This window comes from Mus caroli, chromosome 3, assembly GCF_900094665.2.
Source record: "Mus caroli chromosome 3, CAROLI_EIJ_v1.1, whole genome shotgun sequence".
In the NCBI taxonomy this organism is placed as follows: Eukaryota; Metazoa; Chordata; class Mammalia; order Rodentia; family Muridae; genus Mus; species Mus caroli.
This window is the reverse complement of record NC_034572.1, coordinates 31,057,713-31,074,814: the sequence shown is the minus strand read 5'-3', so window position 1 is coordinate 31,074,814 and position 17,102 is coordinate 31,057,713. Positions and strand designations below refer to the sequence as shown.

At 44.3% G+C, this 17,102-nt stretch overlaps 1 protein-coding gene and 1 pseudogene across 2 annotated transcripts in view; both read left to right on the top strand.

The window, feature by feature from the left end:
• The first annotated feature begins 588 nt into the window (after positions 1-588).
• Positions 589-17,102, top strand: part of Qrfpr (pyroglutamylated RFamide peptide receptor) — a 41,541-nt gene continuing 25,027 nt past the window's right edge. The window contains exon 1 of one of the 2 annotated variants that reach the window (XM_021158460.1): positions 589-973. In XM_021158460.1, the coding sequence (XP_021014119.1) occupies positions 634-973 (340 nt within the window). In that variant the 5' untranslated portion in view covers positions 589-633. The remainder of the gene's footprint in view (positions 974-17,102) is intronic. The other variant, XM_029475334.1, reaches the window with a different exon arrangement.
• On the top strand, positions 3,563-7,554 carry LOC110290962 (annotated as a pseudogene).

The window sequence follows — 17,102 nt, the reverse complement described above, 5'->3', positions numbered from 1 at the left end:
GAGAGAGAGAGAGAGAGAGAGAGAGAGAGAAACAGAGACAGAGAGAGACAGAGAGAGAGGCAGAGAGAGACACACAGAGAGAAACAGAGAAACAGAGAGACAGAGACAGAGTCAAGTCCCTGGATCTGTGTTGCTGCATATTTAAGATATAATGGAGCTAAGCGGAGTGAGGGGTACAAGGGACCACTGAGCTATAATTGCAAGTTCCTCTTGTGTGGTTTTGTTTTAAATTGCGTTGGGTAGCCGTGGCTCACATTATTTCTCAAGAGGAGACTCGATGAGAAATGGAAAACTCAATCACAGTTTCAACCTGACATGACCATGGGCTAAGAGGAGCTGATAGCAGGTGGGTGGGTGGCTGCTCTGCCCCAATCCTCACCAGCCTTAGGCGGCTCTCCAGACTTAAGGATGCAACCAGAGAGGGCAGAGTCAGAAGTACTGGGCTCAGATGTTCCCACCTATAGCAGAACTTTTGAGAACTTCAAACATTTGTTGAGAGAGATCTCCTGGCCCCGCCTCCTGCAGGCAAGTTAAATCTGGGCGCCGCCTCGCTTCTCCTGAGCTCTGCACTGTCACCAGAGACTTAGACTTGGAACAGCCAGAGCAGGAAGCTGGCAGGACTCTGCGCACAGCATGCAGGCGCTCAACATCACCGCGGAGCAGTTCTCCCGGCTGCTGAGCGCGCACAACCTGACTCGGGAGCAGTTCATTCATCGCTACGGGCTGCGACCGCTGGTCTACACTCCGGAGCTGCCGGCGCGCGCTAAACTGGCCTTTGCGCTGGCTGGAGCACTCATTTTTGCCCTGGCGCTCTTTGGCAACTCACTGGTCATCTATGTGGTGACCCGCAGCAAGGCCATGCGCACCGTCACCAACATCTTCATCTGCTCTCTGGCACTCAGTGATCTGCTCATTGCCTTCTTCTGCATCCCCGTCACGATGCTCCAGAACATCTCCGACAAGTGGCTGGGTGGTAAGACAGCGATTAGGCGTGTACACTCACGGACACGCACACACACAAATGTGTTTACACTTCTGATCCTCTCTCTCTCTCTCTCTTTCTCTCTCTCTCTCGAATTGAATCCTGTGCCCTTCTTGGAAATGCCCTACCTCGTAACCCTGTAGACAAAAACTGTGGCGAGGCGGGGGTGGGGGTGGGGGTGGGGGTGGGGTGGGGGTGGAGGTGGGAATGGGGAGTTGCCCTTACAGTTCAGTCCAGACATGGGTTGAAGTGAGAAGAATAATAGTTCAGGGAGCCTGTGCCTCCAACTGATTTCAACCCTTTCCCATAATTACAAGGTAAGAGTTCCCTTTATTTTTAATGAAATAATAATAATAACCCAAGGCTAAAAATCTCTTTTCATTTTCCAACTTCCAGATTTTCGTACCAGTTACTTGTGTTACTTCAAGATAAGAGCTTGTAGTATAATGTTGGCTAATATGTGATCTTTTCTCTCACTCTCTTTAACAAATAACATATTTGCAACAAAAAAAGTACCCTGGACAAGTCCTTTGTAGAAATTGTACTAACAGAGTCATGTAGAGAGGGCAGCAAATAGCGCTTCACCTCTTGACTTCTAAGAGGGAGATGAGACCTGCCCCCATCTCCTTTGAAGAGGGGTAGAAACCCGAAGAAACCCTGGGGAGGGTCCGTAAGCTTGGAACAGTGTGTGCACACTGGAAGTTAGACTTTCTAGTCTTCTCCCTGACACACAGCTAGCGTCTATGGACTTGTGTGCTGTGCTCTTCCCACTGGTCCGTGGCCCCTCGGGAGGGTGTGCAGCCTCTCTGTGTTTTCATAAAGAAGTGTGTTCTTGTGACCACATTTTACAGAAGTGATTTTTAAGTAAGGGAGGTGGCTTTTTCTGCTGTGATGGGCTGTAATCTCTGCCCTCCTACTGGTGTCGTTCTAACGCATGAGTGGTGGTTTTTTTCTCACCCTGCCATTGCCCACTGTGCATCGATAGTTTATTGCTCCACCACTGCTGTTTTCCACAGATTTGTACTAAGTTTATTTCAGCAACTGAGTCTGCTAAGTTGGCTTTCATCTCATCTATCATGCATTTATAAGGCATTAGAGGCTACTGGGCATGCATCATTGACCTGTCGGTAGTGATGTCACAGTTCACAGATGACACTTTCTCACACTGCCTAGTGAAATCACTGCAGTTGAGATTCGAGAGTCACCCACTGCAATGAGCGCCAAAGAATGGGTGGTAGGGGGAGTTCTGGACCCTTGCACAGGACTTCTTTTGGAAGAAAGGTCTTAAAAGTTTACTACATCTGAATGTTTGCACGCTGATTTAGAAAGCAATTGTACTCCACTCTAAAAGGGACACATGCAATGTGAGATCATTGGAGTAGTCCAAAGACTAGATTGCCCCTTAGCTCTAACACAAGCTAATTGGGTATGTTTGGGCTTCAGTTTTTCAATAAAGTATTGAGGAGTAGAGAAGAGGAATAGAACAGATCACTTGCCCCCAGCCAGAGGGAGGTGTGGTTCCCAGGGAGGTCTGGGTACCTGCAGAGAACACAGGTAAGGACAGCCAAGGTTGATCTCAGGCTTCCTGCCTCCTTTCTCCTTTGCATCCTGCTTTACAAGGGACATTTCACTTTAGCTTCTAAATGCTAAAAAGAGAGGGAAATATGCTACAGGATTAGTGTGAGAAAACGTAAAAGTGTTTTAAGAAATGATTCTATCAGGCACGGTCACATACCTGTAATCTAGTATGTTAGTAGCAAGAGGATGGCAAGTTTTTGGCAGACCTGGGTTACATTGTGAGTTTACATAAGGAGAGCCTGTATCACAGAAACAAAATGGGGGTAGGGTGTTCATGCCATGAACATATATGGCTAACTCTATTCATAGCTGTTAGGTTGGAGGTGGCTTATATTTATACAGGACTAGGTAAATAATGGTTTATAAGTTGAGTATACAACAGCAACATTAGTTAAGATGAGAAGAAGAAGCCCAAAGAAGACCTGCAGATAGGTATAGGGAGAATTAATTTGCAGGCTGTAAGTAGGATAATAACCATGGTATATTATCAAAGGGGAGCTCACGAGAATGTAAAAGATGAGAAAGAATCCATTAGTTACTTTGACAAACCTATTNAAAAANCTTNTNTGTGACAAATTATCACCTTGGAAANANAAAAANNAAAAAAAAAAAAAAAAAAAAAAAAAAATCTGGTCTTTGTGGGATTTCAGAGAATGCAAGAAGTCCCAAAATAAAAAAAATTAAAATGTGGTAGATGAGGGCCCTCTCTGTCGCTGGAACACTCCAAGAAAGTGGTGTCCAAGAACACTTGCCACTCTAAGTTTGGGGAGAGAAAAAAATGCTGTATTTTGGAAGACTGTATAAAACATTTCAATCGATTTTATCAAACAGAGAATGATGGGAAGAGACAGAAAAGCAGGTCACTGCAACTAAAGAAGGAAATGTGTTGTGTAAAAGCCAAAAATAAGGAGACCTGTCATCAGGGTTGGGGAGGAATACAAAGCGTCCCTGTGAAGTTCAGCAGGAGGGAATGCTGGCCCAAACTAGCTGCTTCCCGGACGGATGGACGGATGGACGGGCAGGATGGCTGCCTGGATTGTCACGTCCTCTTCTGTTGTGACTGCTACTGCTGTTCCCCAAGAGAAACCAAGAATGTGAATTTTATGACTTTGACATGTAACTCAAATTAAAAAGCAAAACACAATGGGGTAACAAACAAAAACAAACAAACAAAAGACCCACATCTCTATGGCTCAGGTCATGAATAATTCACACTTCTAGTTAGTGAGTTTTCTAACAAGCCACTGTCCCAAATATTCCAGGTAGTAGGAGGTGAGCAACTGCTTTTTCTTTCAATCCACTGCTTCCCCTGAGAAGGACCAGCATCACCTACTAAATCAGCACATTCATTTTAACAAGGTCCCCAGATGATAAATATTGCAAATTAAAATCTGGTGATCAGTGGTTCTCAAACACCCCCCACTCCAGCATACACACACACACACACACACACACACACCCCACAACCCTTCCAAAGGGCTCTGAGAAATGGCCTTAGACAGTCTGGAGTCCAGTGACAGGACTCGCTGGGACTAGGAGCCCCCTGCAAGTGCCAGATGGAGTCCATGGTCCTCACTTCCATCCAGGGCTGGCCTCAGAGATGTCACGCTGTTGGTTTGTAATCTGTTCTAGGGTGGCACTACAGAAATCAACAGCAACCATCAATTGATGCCTGGAAAGCAAACAGGTCATACATGTGCATCTGTGTGTGTCTGTGTGTGTACTCTCGAGAATGTGTGTTTGTGAGTCACACGTTTTCTTTATGAACTTAATCTATTGATAGTCACCTAGGCTGGTTCCATATTTTAAGCTATTGTGATTGGTATAGCATTAAACATAGGTATGTAAATATCTCTTTGGTTTGTTGACCTAGAATCCTTCAGTTATAGACCCAAGTATAGTTCAACTGGATCACGTAGGACATGTATTTAGTTTTTGAATGTCCCTCCAAACTGATTTCTGTGGTGGCTATATACCAGTTTGCATCTCTTCAGAAGTAATGATATAACGATGTCTCTTGCTCCACATCCCTTACCTGGTCAGGGATGGAATCCCAAAGCACTTTCAAATTATATTCCCTGATGGCTAATGCTATTGAACTCTTCCCCATCCCCATCCCCACCCGGCCCAACCCCCACCCCGCCCCAGCCCCATCCCACCCCAACCCCCAGGTATCTGTTGGCCATTGGTATCTTCAGCTTTTCTTTGACTCACAACTAGGAATTCTTGGGCGCAGGAGTGGGGATTCTCACTGAGCATGCGCTTAGGACTTCTCTTTTCCTGGTGCAGGGGTGCTGTAGCTTTCAGAAATGGGGCCTGCGAGCTCCATCTCTGTCCTCCCCTCTGATTTGCTTTTGCGAAATGTCAACATTGACTTGCCTTTTGCTGTCCTGCAGTCATTGAATTTACCTGTCCTGGTGGATAGTCTTCTCATTTTGCCTGTTTCTTCCTCTTTTTAACTTTTTATGATGTCTAAAAGCCTCCTCTGAACTCCCCGACCGTGTTGTTTCTAGGTAATTCAGAACAGCTGATTTTTCTCCAACCCCCAATCAAGAGCAATGTTCTCTCTTCTCCAGGCTCTCTTTTTCTTCATATACCTCTTTAAATCTTTTGTACTTTGGTGGTTATTACACTTCTCTCACTTTGTAAAGTCTTTTCTTCCGTTGTTCATTTCTGCATCAAGAGACTGTGGTCAGAACTTTCATGTTTGATGGATGGGTGACCTCGAACTTTAATTATAGTCTGAAGACACGGTCTTTCACCTGACCCAAAGACTATGCAGCATAGCAGTGTAATGCTTTTTATTTTTCTATTACTACTCATAAATCCCCATATATAAAAACTGATGTGAAATCTTAACGATATCCACTGATCTCTAATCTCTCATCATATCTTGCCTCCTGCCCAAGGTCTAAATTGTGGTCAATAGTGCTATCACGGACCGACCAATCATGGCTGTAGTCAGCATTTCCTGGATAACTTGTCAGGTATTAAGATTTCACAGGTGTTGAGAATGTTGTATCCTTATAGAGTAGCTGGTTTATAGTTAGATCAAGAAGGGAAGGAAGTATTCAGCAAAATGATAGAGCATGCAGGGGAGTGGGGGATTTGTAGCTGTAGGGGGTGCCAGAATATACTGTGTAAGTATGAAGAGCTTGGGTATGGATGGGGGGGGTAGGGGAGGATTCCAGGGTGCCTAAGAGACACTGGGACTTGGATGACTGAATGGAAACTTAGGGCATAGAATCTGAAGATCCAGAAGGAAGTAATAAATTCTAATTGTACCCTCCTTTATGATTCTAATCACTGGTAAACTAAAATGGAAGTGTTTCTAGCAGTGGTTCTTACCTTCCTACTGCTATGATCCTCTAATACAGTTCTTCATGTTTTGGTGACTTCCAGCCATAAAATTATTTTTGTTGTGACCTCATAACCATAATTTTGCTACTGTTAAGAATTATAATGTAAACGTCTGTGTTTTCTGATGGTCATAGGAGACACCCCCCCACACCCCCGTGAAAGAGTTGTTTGACCCAAAGGGGTCACGACCCACAGGTTGAGAACCACAACCAGTAGCAGCCTTGCTAGGAGACCCCGAAACTCTGTGTCTATTTTTCGTCCTGCTAGGAGTACAGGCTCTGCCGTGGAAAGAGAGTCTCCTCTGGTGCTCCTTCACAATCCTGTGATGGGCAGTGAAAAGACGGTTTTACTGGTGAATAGCAAAATGACTAAGAGCAATTCCCAGGAAAAGCTCCCAGAGTATCTCAAGTAATGGCAGTGCCTTCAGGAAAGTGCACATCTACACACACTCACTATTCTTGAAAAACACTTACCCAGCAAGAAGATGAAGAAAATTAATTTTTCCATAGTTGATATAAAAATTTTACTACTGTATCCCCTAGGTGAACCCTGCTTCCATCAGGCCCGAGCTTGGCGTGCCTGTCTTCCCCACAGAGGTACATCTAGCTTCAGACTTTGCCCTCTCATCCCCACCATGAGTGAGGATGGGTCAGGAGGGCTGGAGCTAGGCTGGTGGACCCTCAGACCTGACTAAGCATCCAAGACCCTCCTAGTGGGCCAACCAAGGCTCAGAGATCTTGGGGATTCCCCTATGTCCCCTGTTGTATGAGAGCTGTGGACTAGTGGCATACTGTGGATTTCAGGTTGGAGTGGATCTAAAGCCACAATTTGGCCGGGAGAGTTTATAGCCTAAGGGCCAGGCAGGAGCTGGAGTAAAGAGTAACTTGGAAGCGGCCTCCCCTGGGCCCAGAGTCGAGACAGTAGAGAAGAGGGACTAAGCCCAGAGGACTCCCAAGACATGAAAAGCCGGCAGAAAGGACCAGAGCAGTTTACTAAACTGCTCAAACAGCAGAGAATCCGGGGCAATGCGGGGCTCATCTTGGGCATTCTCTTCGGAAAGGTTCAGCTAGCTGACCATTTGCCACTTGGAGGACCTGCAGCTCAGTTTCAAGAGCATGTGTAAGCCGTGGCTTCTGCTGCAGAAGTGTTGGGGAAGCTGACAACATTCAGGAAGTATTCAGTGCAGAGACCCTGATGCAGACCCAGAAAAGAAACAGGAGGAGAACGGAGCTTGAGAAGGAGTACGGAGAATATATTTCTGCAGTGCTCAAAGCCCCCTGAGGCAGATCAGCATCATCGCAGAGCAGCTTGGGCTGGGGAAGGATGTGGTCCCAGCATGGTTATGTAACCATAGCCAGAAGGGCAAACAATTAAGTATTGACGATTTCAAACAAGAGGGTTGCAGCACCTCCCCTCCCAGGGGCAGCCGAGCTGTATCTTTTCCTCTGTCCCCAGACCCCATTTTGTTGCCCAGGGCTGTGAAAGCCCCCACTTCAGCCTTTTCACTCTGTTCCTGTAACTGCTCTGGGCTCTCTGACACCCTGGTCAAGAGATGCCCCTGGGGCAAGCATACGGGACGGGAAGGAGGTAGACCAAGAGAACCTGGAGCCTGTGTCAGCAGGGCTTTGGGATGAAGTTCTTCGCTTACCGAGGAGGGCTTGCAAGCATAAAGGGTTGGGCCAGAGAAGCAATGAAGATAAAGTGTTCAGTGATACTGTTGATTGTGAGCCCATCACATCATTTTGTTCTTAAAGAAGCCTTAGACCAGAAAGAAGACACACGGGGATCGTAGCACTTGGGGAGTTATAACAAATGCTTGGTTCCACACTAAGTTATTCTGGTTTCGTTGGTCTGCGTGTCATAACTTGTTTCATATTTTCAAAAGTTCCGCACATTAGGAATTATTATAATTTCTTGCCAAAGTTGAAAACCACCAAAAACCACCGAGTGGTATAAACGCTGACCAATGCTGACCGCGCGTGGGAGTGGGGGGTAAGCTTGTTATGAAGGCCAAAATTTAAAAAATGATTAAGACAGAGATTTTAAAAACACAGTGCCTTCCACATATGCAATCCCAGTGGAGCTATTATGTTTTTTAAAATGTGAAAAAAGAGTCAGAAATGCTTAGGAAACACAGTGCAACGTTGTGCAAAATGCAGCCACAGTCTGACAAGGATTTGGGGTAGCTGTCCCTTTGTAAGCAGTCTGCTGAAACGTTACTGAGGGAGACCCTAAACCTCTCTGGAGTCTTTCAAATAAATTTGTAAAGAAGTAAGTAAGTAAATAAATAAATAAATAAATAAGATTAAAAAATAGGTTAGAGTACAAAACATACAAACAAAAAAGTACAAGTATTCTCTTGAAAACTCCAACTCTAGGTATGAATTAGCACAGCTCACAGAGGGTTTCCGTTCTGTTTGCCAGAGCTTAAAGGACTGGCTGTGTGGAGGAACCAGGAAATATGACTCTCGGGCTTTATCAGAACAGCACCTATCACTTTTTAACAAATACAACTTTGCCTATGATTTTATATATATTTCATTGAATGGACAGGAGAGGGGAGGAAGACAAAAGAGAAGAAGAAGAAGAGGAAGGGGAAGAGGAAGAGGAAGAAGAAGAAGAAGAAGAAGAAGAAGAAGAAGAAGAAGAAGAAGAAGAAGAAGAAGAAGAAGAAGAAGAAGAAGAAGAAGTGCCTTGCATGCTGCTTTGAACAGTTTGCAAATTCTTAGAGATTACAAACTGGTAAATGGAGAGATAGGCTAAAGGAAGTTGTTGAACTTGATTTTATTGAAAAGATATTAATCTATGGGACCAGTTCAGATCAGAGGGCTTACATGGAGCTTTATTTTATTATAGAAATTTCAATATGGTCAAATTGATTGTGAAATTAAGAGTCCCATGGGATGGTTTTCAACATCTATTAATGGTAGCCATGACAGCTAGTAATAGTCTTGTGGGAGAGGAAGGAGAAGTACAGGCTTTTAAAGAAAAATATTCAAGAGATAAACAGCACAGGGGCTGGAGAGATGGCTCGGTGGTTAAGAGCACTGACTGCTCTTCCAGAGGTCCTGAGTTCAATTCCCAGCAACCACATGGTGGCTCACAACCATCTGTAATGCCCTCTTCTGGTGTGTCTGAAGATAGCTACAGTGTACTCAATTACACAAAATAAATAAACGAGTCTTCAAAAAAGTGAAAGATACAGAAACAGTTATTTGGAAGAAAACTCAGAAGTTGTGCCACAGGACTAATCTGAATGTTCTTTTTTTGAATTAGCTTTGTGCACATTTTGAGAGAGAGAAGAAAACCTAGTGCCTATTTATTCTGTTACTGTGAGTCAAGGAAAATCACTAAATTTTCATAGAAAGTAAAGAGGGAATTAGCAGCCACAGGAGTTTCTGTAGAAGATCGTCTCTCTGTAGGGCAATGAGAATAAGGACAGAAAAGGATATCTGTATTAAAAATTGATCTCTACCTCAGAGGATTAAGAAGGATACTTCTTGGTTTATCTGGAAATTTCTGGAAGTGTTCTAGGCAGATGAGACTCACTCGTACAAGAAACAGTTATTGTGAACAAGGCTGTGGGATCCTCTCTGCTCAAGCCTTCCTCATGCCCTGTGATGGAGGTGGGTTAGGGTCATTCCCACTTGAATAGCTTACATAGAGTAGATTCACTCTGGGGAAATTCAGGATGAGGTTCACATGGTCCTCCGGTACCCTTGCATGTTTCCCATGAGGCCACGCAGGCAGGACTTTACCACCATCTGAGCTGATTCTTGGAGGGATGTTTGTGCATATCTCATGGAGCAACACACACTGCATGATACTTATTTCTCATCCATCTCCCGTGTTTCATTCCAGCTGAGCTCAGGGTTTCCCTCCTAGCCACGGGCTGTACTGTCTGAGAGCTTCTTTGCAGTTTGTCCCCACCCTAGCAGAGTGAGCCATTGCATCTGCTGTTAATCATAATTGACATTCAGGTTGAATGTCTTTCTTTCGGTGGGACTGGAGGCATGAGGAGCTGATCTGTTCTGTGTTGTCTACATAATAAACTCCCTGAATGTGTGTGGATTCTCAGGGGTTCATGCGTATGCGCTCACTGATTCCTTGCTGGTTCCAGGTATGAAAGTTTAACTAGCAATTTCAGAGCTTCGGCAGTGACAGCTGTGATCCTGTTAGCCACCAAGATCCTCTAGAATGTTTGGCCCCGGGCCAGGAGTTCCGAAGAAGGCCATACATCATAGAGTTGGTTATATGTGACTACATCATAGAGTTGGTTATATGAGTCCATCCAATAGTCAGCAAGCCCAGTGACATATCTTTTGCCTTTGAATTATTTGACATCCTCCCCTGTAACCTGGTCAGTCAGTCCCTGCACGAGGCTTTGAGGTTGAGCCTAACCAGCATTATGAAGCTGTTCTATGTCCACCTTTTCTGGGCTGGCTGATCTGAAAAGACCCAGGAACTTTGCAAGAAACCACAAATCCCACATCAGCCTCAATAGTGTCTGCACCACCACTATATCCTTCACGGGGCAGGTCAGCTGTTTCTGTATATCATGAAAGCAGAACCATTTTCTCCTTCAAGTTTACACTTTACGGCAGACCAACTCCTATATTGCCAGTTCCCCAACTGTTTTCTTCTGCTGCTGAGGAATCCCAGATAGGTCTGAGAGCAAAAAGGGAGAACTTCCCTGGTAGCTTTCTCCTAGCCTGTGGCATCGAGGAAGGTTCAGCAGATGTTGTATTTGTTTCCCTTTATATCTGAGAGTGATGGGCTCCTAATGATTAATCCTGAAACAGCTAGGGAAATGCTTACTGTTTTTATTTGATTTTGTGAAACTAAAATGAAAAGCATTCGTTAGGCAGTGAGCCAGTACGGATCACAGAAATCTTAAAAGACACCTTGTTCTCACCTCCTGGGAGAGACGAGCCTATGCGGTGCGTTACTGTGTACATTGATGCTTTAATATTAGCTGGATTGTGTATCATATTGCATGCTATCATCGGAAGACCAGAACAGCTTAAAAATAATATCTGATGCTGCCATCTGGTGGCAAGATCAGAGGCTTTTTTTCCCCTTGTTTTTTTGTTTTGTTTTTTAAAAAATCAGTGTTTTATGTTTATACCCATAGACCGATGCTATTCCCTGCCTTGCCCAAAAAAGCTTCCCTTTGTGATAAATGGTCTGTAGTGAATGCAGAGGCTCATAGCTGCTTAGGGTGCTGAGAGAAAGTGACAATTAGTGTCAACTCTCAATAGCAACTATACCTCCCCTTCTAAGGTTTAGGGAACATCGCCAAAAAGGAGACAGAACAGATGTAAGAGCTGGAAGATAGGTAGGGAAGGGGACTGTGGGATGCTCCATTCTAGGCACGGCATGGCTATAAGCAATAATGTCACGGCATCTGCCGTTGCTTCCATTGGCTGGGCCCAGCATCAGTCAAGGCTGGAAAAAGACTCACGGGACCTCATCCCATCCTGATGAAATGCTGACTACTGGTGGATTCTAGGGGAAAAGCAGTCCTTGTCTTCACTTGTGTGTTCACAGGTGAGCCTGCTAGGCTCCAAGGAATAGTTCAAAATCCAGGTTCTGGGTTTGAAAACCACAGCCCTGGCCAAACCCAGTGGGTCACAAAACAAAATGCAAAGACGTGAATATGAGAAAGGGACTTATGAGGGGTAAAGAGGCAGGTGAAGGGAGGGTGTGGACAGAGTCAGAAGGGAGATAGGAGGGGGATGGGTGAAAGTAGCCATGGTATGTTATATATAGGAAACTGTCAAGTGAGAAAATTAATCAAAGTTAGGTATAAAAGAACCAATGAACACCCGGTTCTTCTGGATTCCTATTTGGCTTCAGAATGAAGTAAGTACTATGTACATATTTTTGCCCATAAGCTATTACTTGGAAATTTCTTCTAATACTGCACAAAAAGACAGCAACATTATTTTAAAGATATTTTTTCCCTAGTGGAATTACAACGCATATAAAAACCCTCTGAGTGGTATAAGGAAGCAGAGGCTAGCAGTTGATGTCGAAGCCATCATTAAAACACTCGCTGTGATGTCTTCGTTTGTCAGCCTGGCAGAGCACACCAACCTGCCGCACAGGGTCGCTGTGAGAATGACCGATTCTATGAACAAAGGGGCTGGAAACTTAGGGCCCTCTGCAGATGCAGTTGTTGTTCATAGATTGAGTGGTACTGTTCTGAATGTGTTTGCTTGTGTGTAGAAAAAGCTTGTGTCAACTCTGGTTAAGAATTTATTCAAAATGGTGCCAGTCATATAAACTTGAGGCCTATTTGTATTCGATATTGAACAAGCGACATGAAAAGTCATTTCTGTTCTTAAATTATAAGGGTTCAAACTGGTCATTTGTGCTTAGCAGGCAGAAAGAAGATAGTGCTGGTTTTATTTATTGCCAAAGCGGTGACGTAGCCCTAGAAGAGGCCGGAGAGGACACTGCTATAGCTGCTCCAGAGTTGCAGTTAATTGTAAGGCTCCAGAGTGTTTCCAGGCCACCCAGCTTTGTAGCACAGTTCTGTCACATTTCCTTCTCACACAGAGATGCTGCCAGGCCTCATCCTCACATGGGATTTAAGAGGCCAACTTGCTGTCCCTTGCTCTGAACCTCCATTTAAATAGCCGTGTTGTCTAATTCATACTGCTGGGGGCACTTCACGTTGCCCCACTCCCCACCCCGCCCCGCCAGGCGCTGTGCAACACTTCCCCATGGTGCAGACCCTGTTCTGCATGCATCCAGCAGAGCTGAGCACCGGGTCTTGCTGTGCCCTGCAGGGAGGTTGGAAGAGCCCCGCTGAAATGAATACCCAGTCTTAACACTGGGCTGACCTAGTACCAAGAATTCTCTGCCTCATTTTACAGGTGAGAAGGGGAGGCCCGCGCGTTAGCGCATCAGTAGTCTATTCTGCATAATAAACCAGTCCCACGAGGAGTAACCAAGGAAATCACTGTTCACAATCCCACAATCCAGAGGCATCGCTCTCGGATTGATACACTCGAGGGGTTCTTAGGCTAGATTCACTGGAGTCACCTGTGAGTCTAGGTTAAGCTGGTGAACTGCCAGGGGACTCACTGTATGAGGTCTCAGGAAGAGACAGGCCATCTCCGTCCTAGCATTTTCCTGTATTGGGGTAGCCCAGGCTTCTTCACACAGAGTTGTTGTGTGACAAGCAAAAACTGAAGCTTGGAAGCCCCTGCAGACTTAGGACAGGATGTTGCTCGGGCACTCGGCATTCACGTGATAAAGGAACGCTGCTCCAGCTTTAGAGAGTAGGGAAGCATTTCTCCACGTGAGGAGGAAGGAGTCCAAAGGGCTTGAGGTCTGTGATGGGGGAGATTTGTAGCCTTTGTCCTTCTGTCTCAGAATTTCTTACAGCAAGCGAATTGTCTAAGCTTCCTTAGGAAGAGTCGGTCCACAGGCTAGAACCTGAAGAATCTGCCTCTGTCTGGCTTGTTGTTGTTGTTTCAGCAGTGGCTACAGTGGAAAAGGAAAGTTTCTTTCTTCAGTTACTCCTGCTTCCGTCCCACTTCGTCACCATGGTACCCTGTGACTACAGTAGTTTGACCCATATGCTCAGATGGCTAGTTTGGAACTTAATGGAAATCTGATAGGACCATTGCCTTAGAAACCCTCATGAAAATCCATTCCTGTTAACTTACTCTCCTCGGCCCTGCTCAGGGAGCTGCCATTTACCAAACTCAGTTCCCCAAACTCTACAGTGATTCAGACGCGTGGGTAACTACAGCCCATTCAGTGACACCGCATTAGTTTAAAACCTTCCCTTATTGCTGTGTCTAGAAACAATCAAGGATTTGTTCTTTATGAGGCGGGATTTCGTTTTTGTCAAAAGCTAATCTAAGTGTCACAATGAGTCTGAGCCACGGATTGGTTTTCTTACCAGGTTCTGAGAAACACTGGTAATAAACACACAGGAGACTAGCTTGAGGCTGTCATTAAGACAGAGGGAGCAAGCCTTGAAAGTTTGTGCTGACCAGCTTCTGATAACAAATTAAGCCAGGATCTAATGAAATAAAAAGAGTTGAGCAAGATGTTAAAAGTTTTGTTAAAAGTTTAAATTACCCACAACGGAACTACTAAGTGTCATGTGTTTGCAGGATGCTAAATCTGTTGGTTAATACAGTGAACACATTTTTCAAAATTCAAGTTATATTTTCACTATTAAAAAAACAAGCTATCTGAATTTCGCATCTAAAGACACATTTTATTGTAAACCCAACACTGTTTTCAGCATAGAAGGTTGTCAGTAACAGATAGGAAATTCTATAAAAATGTTTCAAATGAATCAATGAGTATCAATCATCTTGTTACCATAAGAATATTTGGCAATGTTTAGAAATTAGCTATATTTAGCTTTATGGTGTACATAAGAATGGGGTTTCATCTTGTCTTTGTTACTTTTCTATCGCTATGAAGAGACACAGTGACAAAGACAACTAATAGGAGAAAGCTATAAAGCATTGATAGTTTCAGGGGGTGAGTCCAGGAAGGGAGTGTGGCAGCAGAAAGACAGGCCTGCTCCTGGAGCAACTGAGAGCGTACTTACATCTTGAAACACAACCATGAGGCAGAAAGAGACTTAACAGTCACATACCTCTTTTTGGGGGGGTGGGGGGTGGGGGGTCTCTGTATAGCCCTGGATGACCTGGAACTCACTCTGTAGACCAGGCTGGCCTTGAACTCAGAAATCTGCCTGCCTCTGCCTCCCAAGTGTTGGGATCAAAGGCGTGCACCGCCACTGCCCAGCCACACGCCTCTTTTGATGGTGCTCTATCTCCTAATCCTTCCAATGTCATTGTACTGGGTACCAACATTTCAGTATCAGAGCCTATGAAGGCCACTCTCATTCAAACAACCACAGTCCACACTCCTGTTGGCTTATAGCCGCATTATAATACAGAACTTCAAAAGTCCCCAGAGTCTTCCAATCTCAACACAGATTTTTATTTTTTAGTTAATTAAGTTATTTATTTACTTTACATTCCGATGATCACAGCTTCCCCTCCCTTCTCTCCTCCTAGTCACTCCGTCTCACCCCCCCCCATCCACCTTTCTTCCCCTTCTCCTTAGAAAAGGAGAGACCTCCCACAGATAACAACCAGGTATCAGAATAGTCTTCCTCCTTGGATTTCCCAAGCTCTGCCTAATATTTGGCTGTGGGTATTTGCATCTGTTTCCATCAGTTGCTGGGTGAAACTGATATGTTTTGTAAAGCACATAATGGTGCAGTGGGAGGGGGTACCCTAGTGCCCCACCAAGGTATCAGTCATACGACAGCTCTAAAAATAGAGTTTATTTGAGAGCATGGGAAGAGAGATTGAGAGAGTAGTAGAGGCTGAGAAAGAAGGGGGACAAGAAGGGCACACACAGAGAAATTGAGAGACAGAGAGACAGAGAGACAGAGACAGAGACAGAGACAGAGACAGAGACAGAGACAGAGACAGAGACAGAGACAGAGGAGGAAAAGGCTGGCTAGGAACACTGGGACGGAGGAGAGGCCAGAGGCAGGTCTGGGTTCGGGTAACTTTACTCAGAATATTTTCTAGTTCCATCCATTTGCCTACAAATTTCATGGTGTCCTTGTTTTTAATATCTGAGTAGCATCTCATTGTGTAAATGAACCACATTTTCTTTAACCATTCTTTAGTTGAGGGACATGCAGATTGTTTCCAGTCTCTGGCTATTATGAATAAAGCTGCTATGAGCATAATGGAGCAAGTGCCCTTGTGGTTTGGTGAGGCATCTTTTGGGTACATGCCCAGGAGTGGACCAGCTTGGTTTTGAGATAGAACTATTCTCAGTTTCTGAGAAACTGCCAAATTGATTTTTAAAGTGGTTGTATGGGTTTATTTGCCCACCAGTACTGGAGGAATGTCCCCTTGCTCCACATTCTTGCCGGCATGAGCTGTCACTTGAGTTTTTGATCTTAGCCAGTCTGGTGGCTGTAAGATGAAATCTCAGAGTCTTTGATTTGAATTCCCCTGATGACTAAGGATATTGAACATTTCTTTAAGTGCATCTCAGCCATTCCTCTGCTGAGAATTCTCTGTTTAGCAAAGTACCCCAATTTTTAATTGTATTATTTCATTTGTTGATGTCTATTTTCTTGAGTTCTTTGTATATTTTGGGTATCAGCCCTCTGTCAAATGTAGGGTTGGTAAAGAGCTTCCCCATTCTGCAAACTGCCATTTTGCCCCTTTGACAGTGCTCTTTGCCCTCTTTGCCTTTTGGTTTCACGAGGTCCCATTAATTAACTGTTGATCTAAGCCTGAATTGCTCAATACAGTTTTGAAGCCCTATGTGCCCACTGCCATTCAAACCTCCACATCTATTCATGATACACATTGTATCTGTGTTGTCTGCTTCCCAAGAACAAAGACTCGATTTACCTCAAATAAAACTAGGTGTGATGGCTGATGCCCGTGTTTCTCACACTCAGTAGGCAGAGGTGGAGGCATGACCATAGGTCAGCCTAGGCTTCAGAGTGAGACTCAAGACAAGTCTTGTAGAATCCAAAGCTGCAGCAATGAAGCTCAGCAGGAAGAAAGCTGGCATTGTGACTGTGCTGCTCTCCATACAAGGTCTCATCCCTACACAACAAACTACAGGCAATTGAAGGAAACTGGGAGCAGGAGAGGTGGTCTTCTCGGGGGAAGCACACACCAACTGGTTACCCAGTGCAAAGCAATCAGCCCTGAAAACATACATACAGTTAACATACAGAGTGCACATGATATTTAGCAACATATATGTATATACATATATACATGCAATAGCAATCAGTGAAAAAAAGAGGTCATAAATTTGAAGGAGAGTTAGAAGCAGTATATGGGACGGATTAGAGGGCGAAAAAGGAAGAGAGACATAATTAAATTATTATTATTATTTTTTTTTAGAAATCACAAATCAGGTCAATTTTATTCTGTGTGTGCTTCAATTAGAGGCTTCAAAATCCTAAAACACATGATTGGTAAACATGCAATTTATAACTGTTTTTTTTTGTTTTGTTTTGTTTTTTAATTTTTTTTAAATGTTTTTTATTACGTATTTTCCTCAATTACATTTCTAACGCTATCCCAAAAGTCTCCCATACCCTCCCCTCCACTTCCCTAACCACCCATTCCCATTTTTTGGCCCTGGC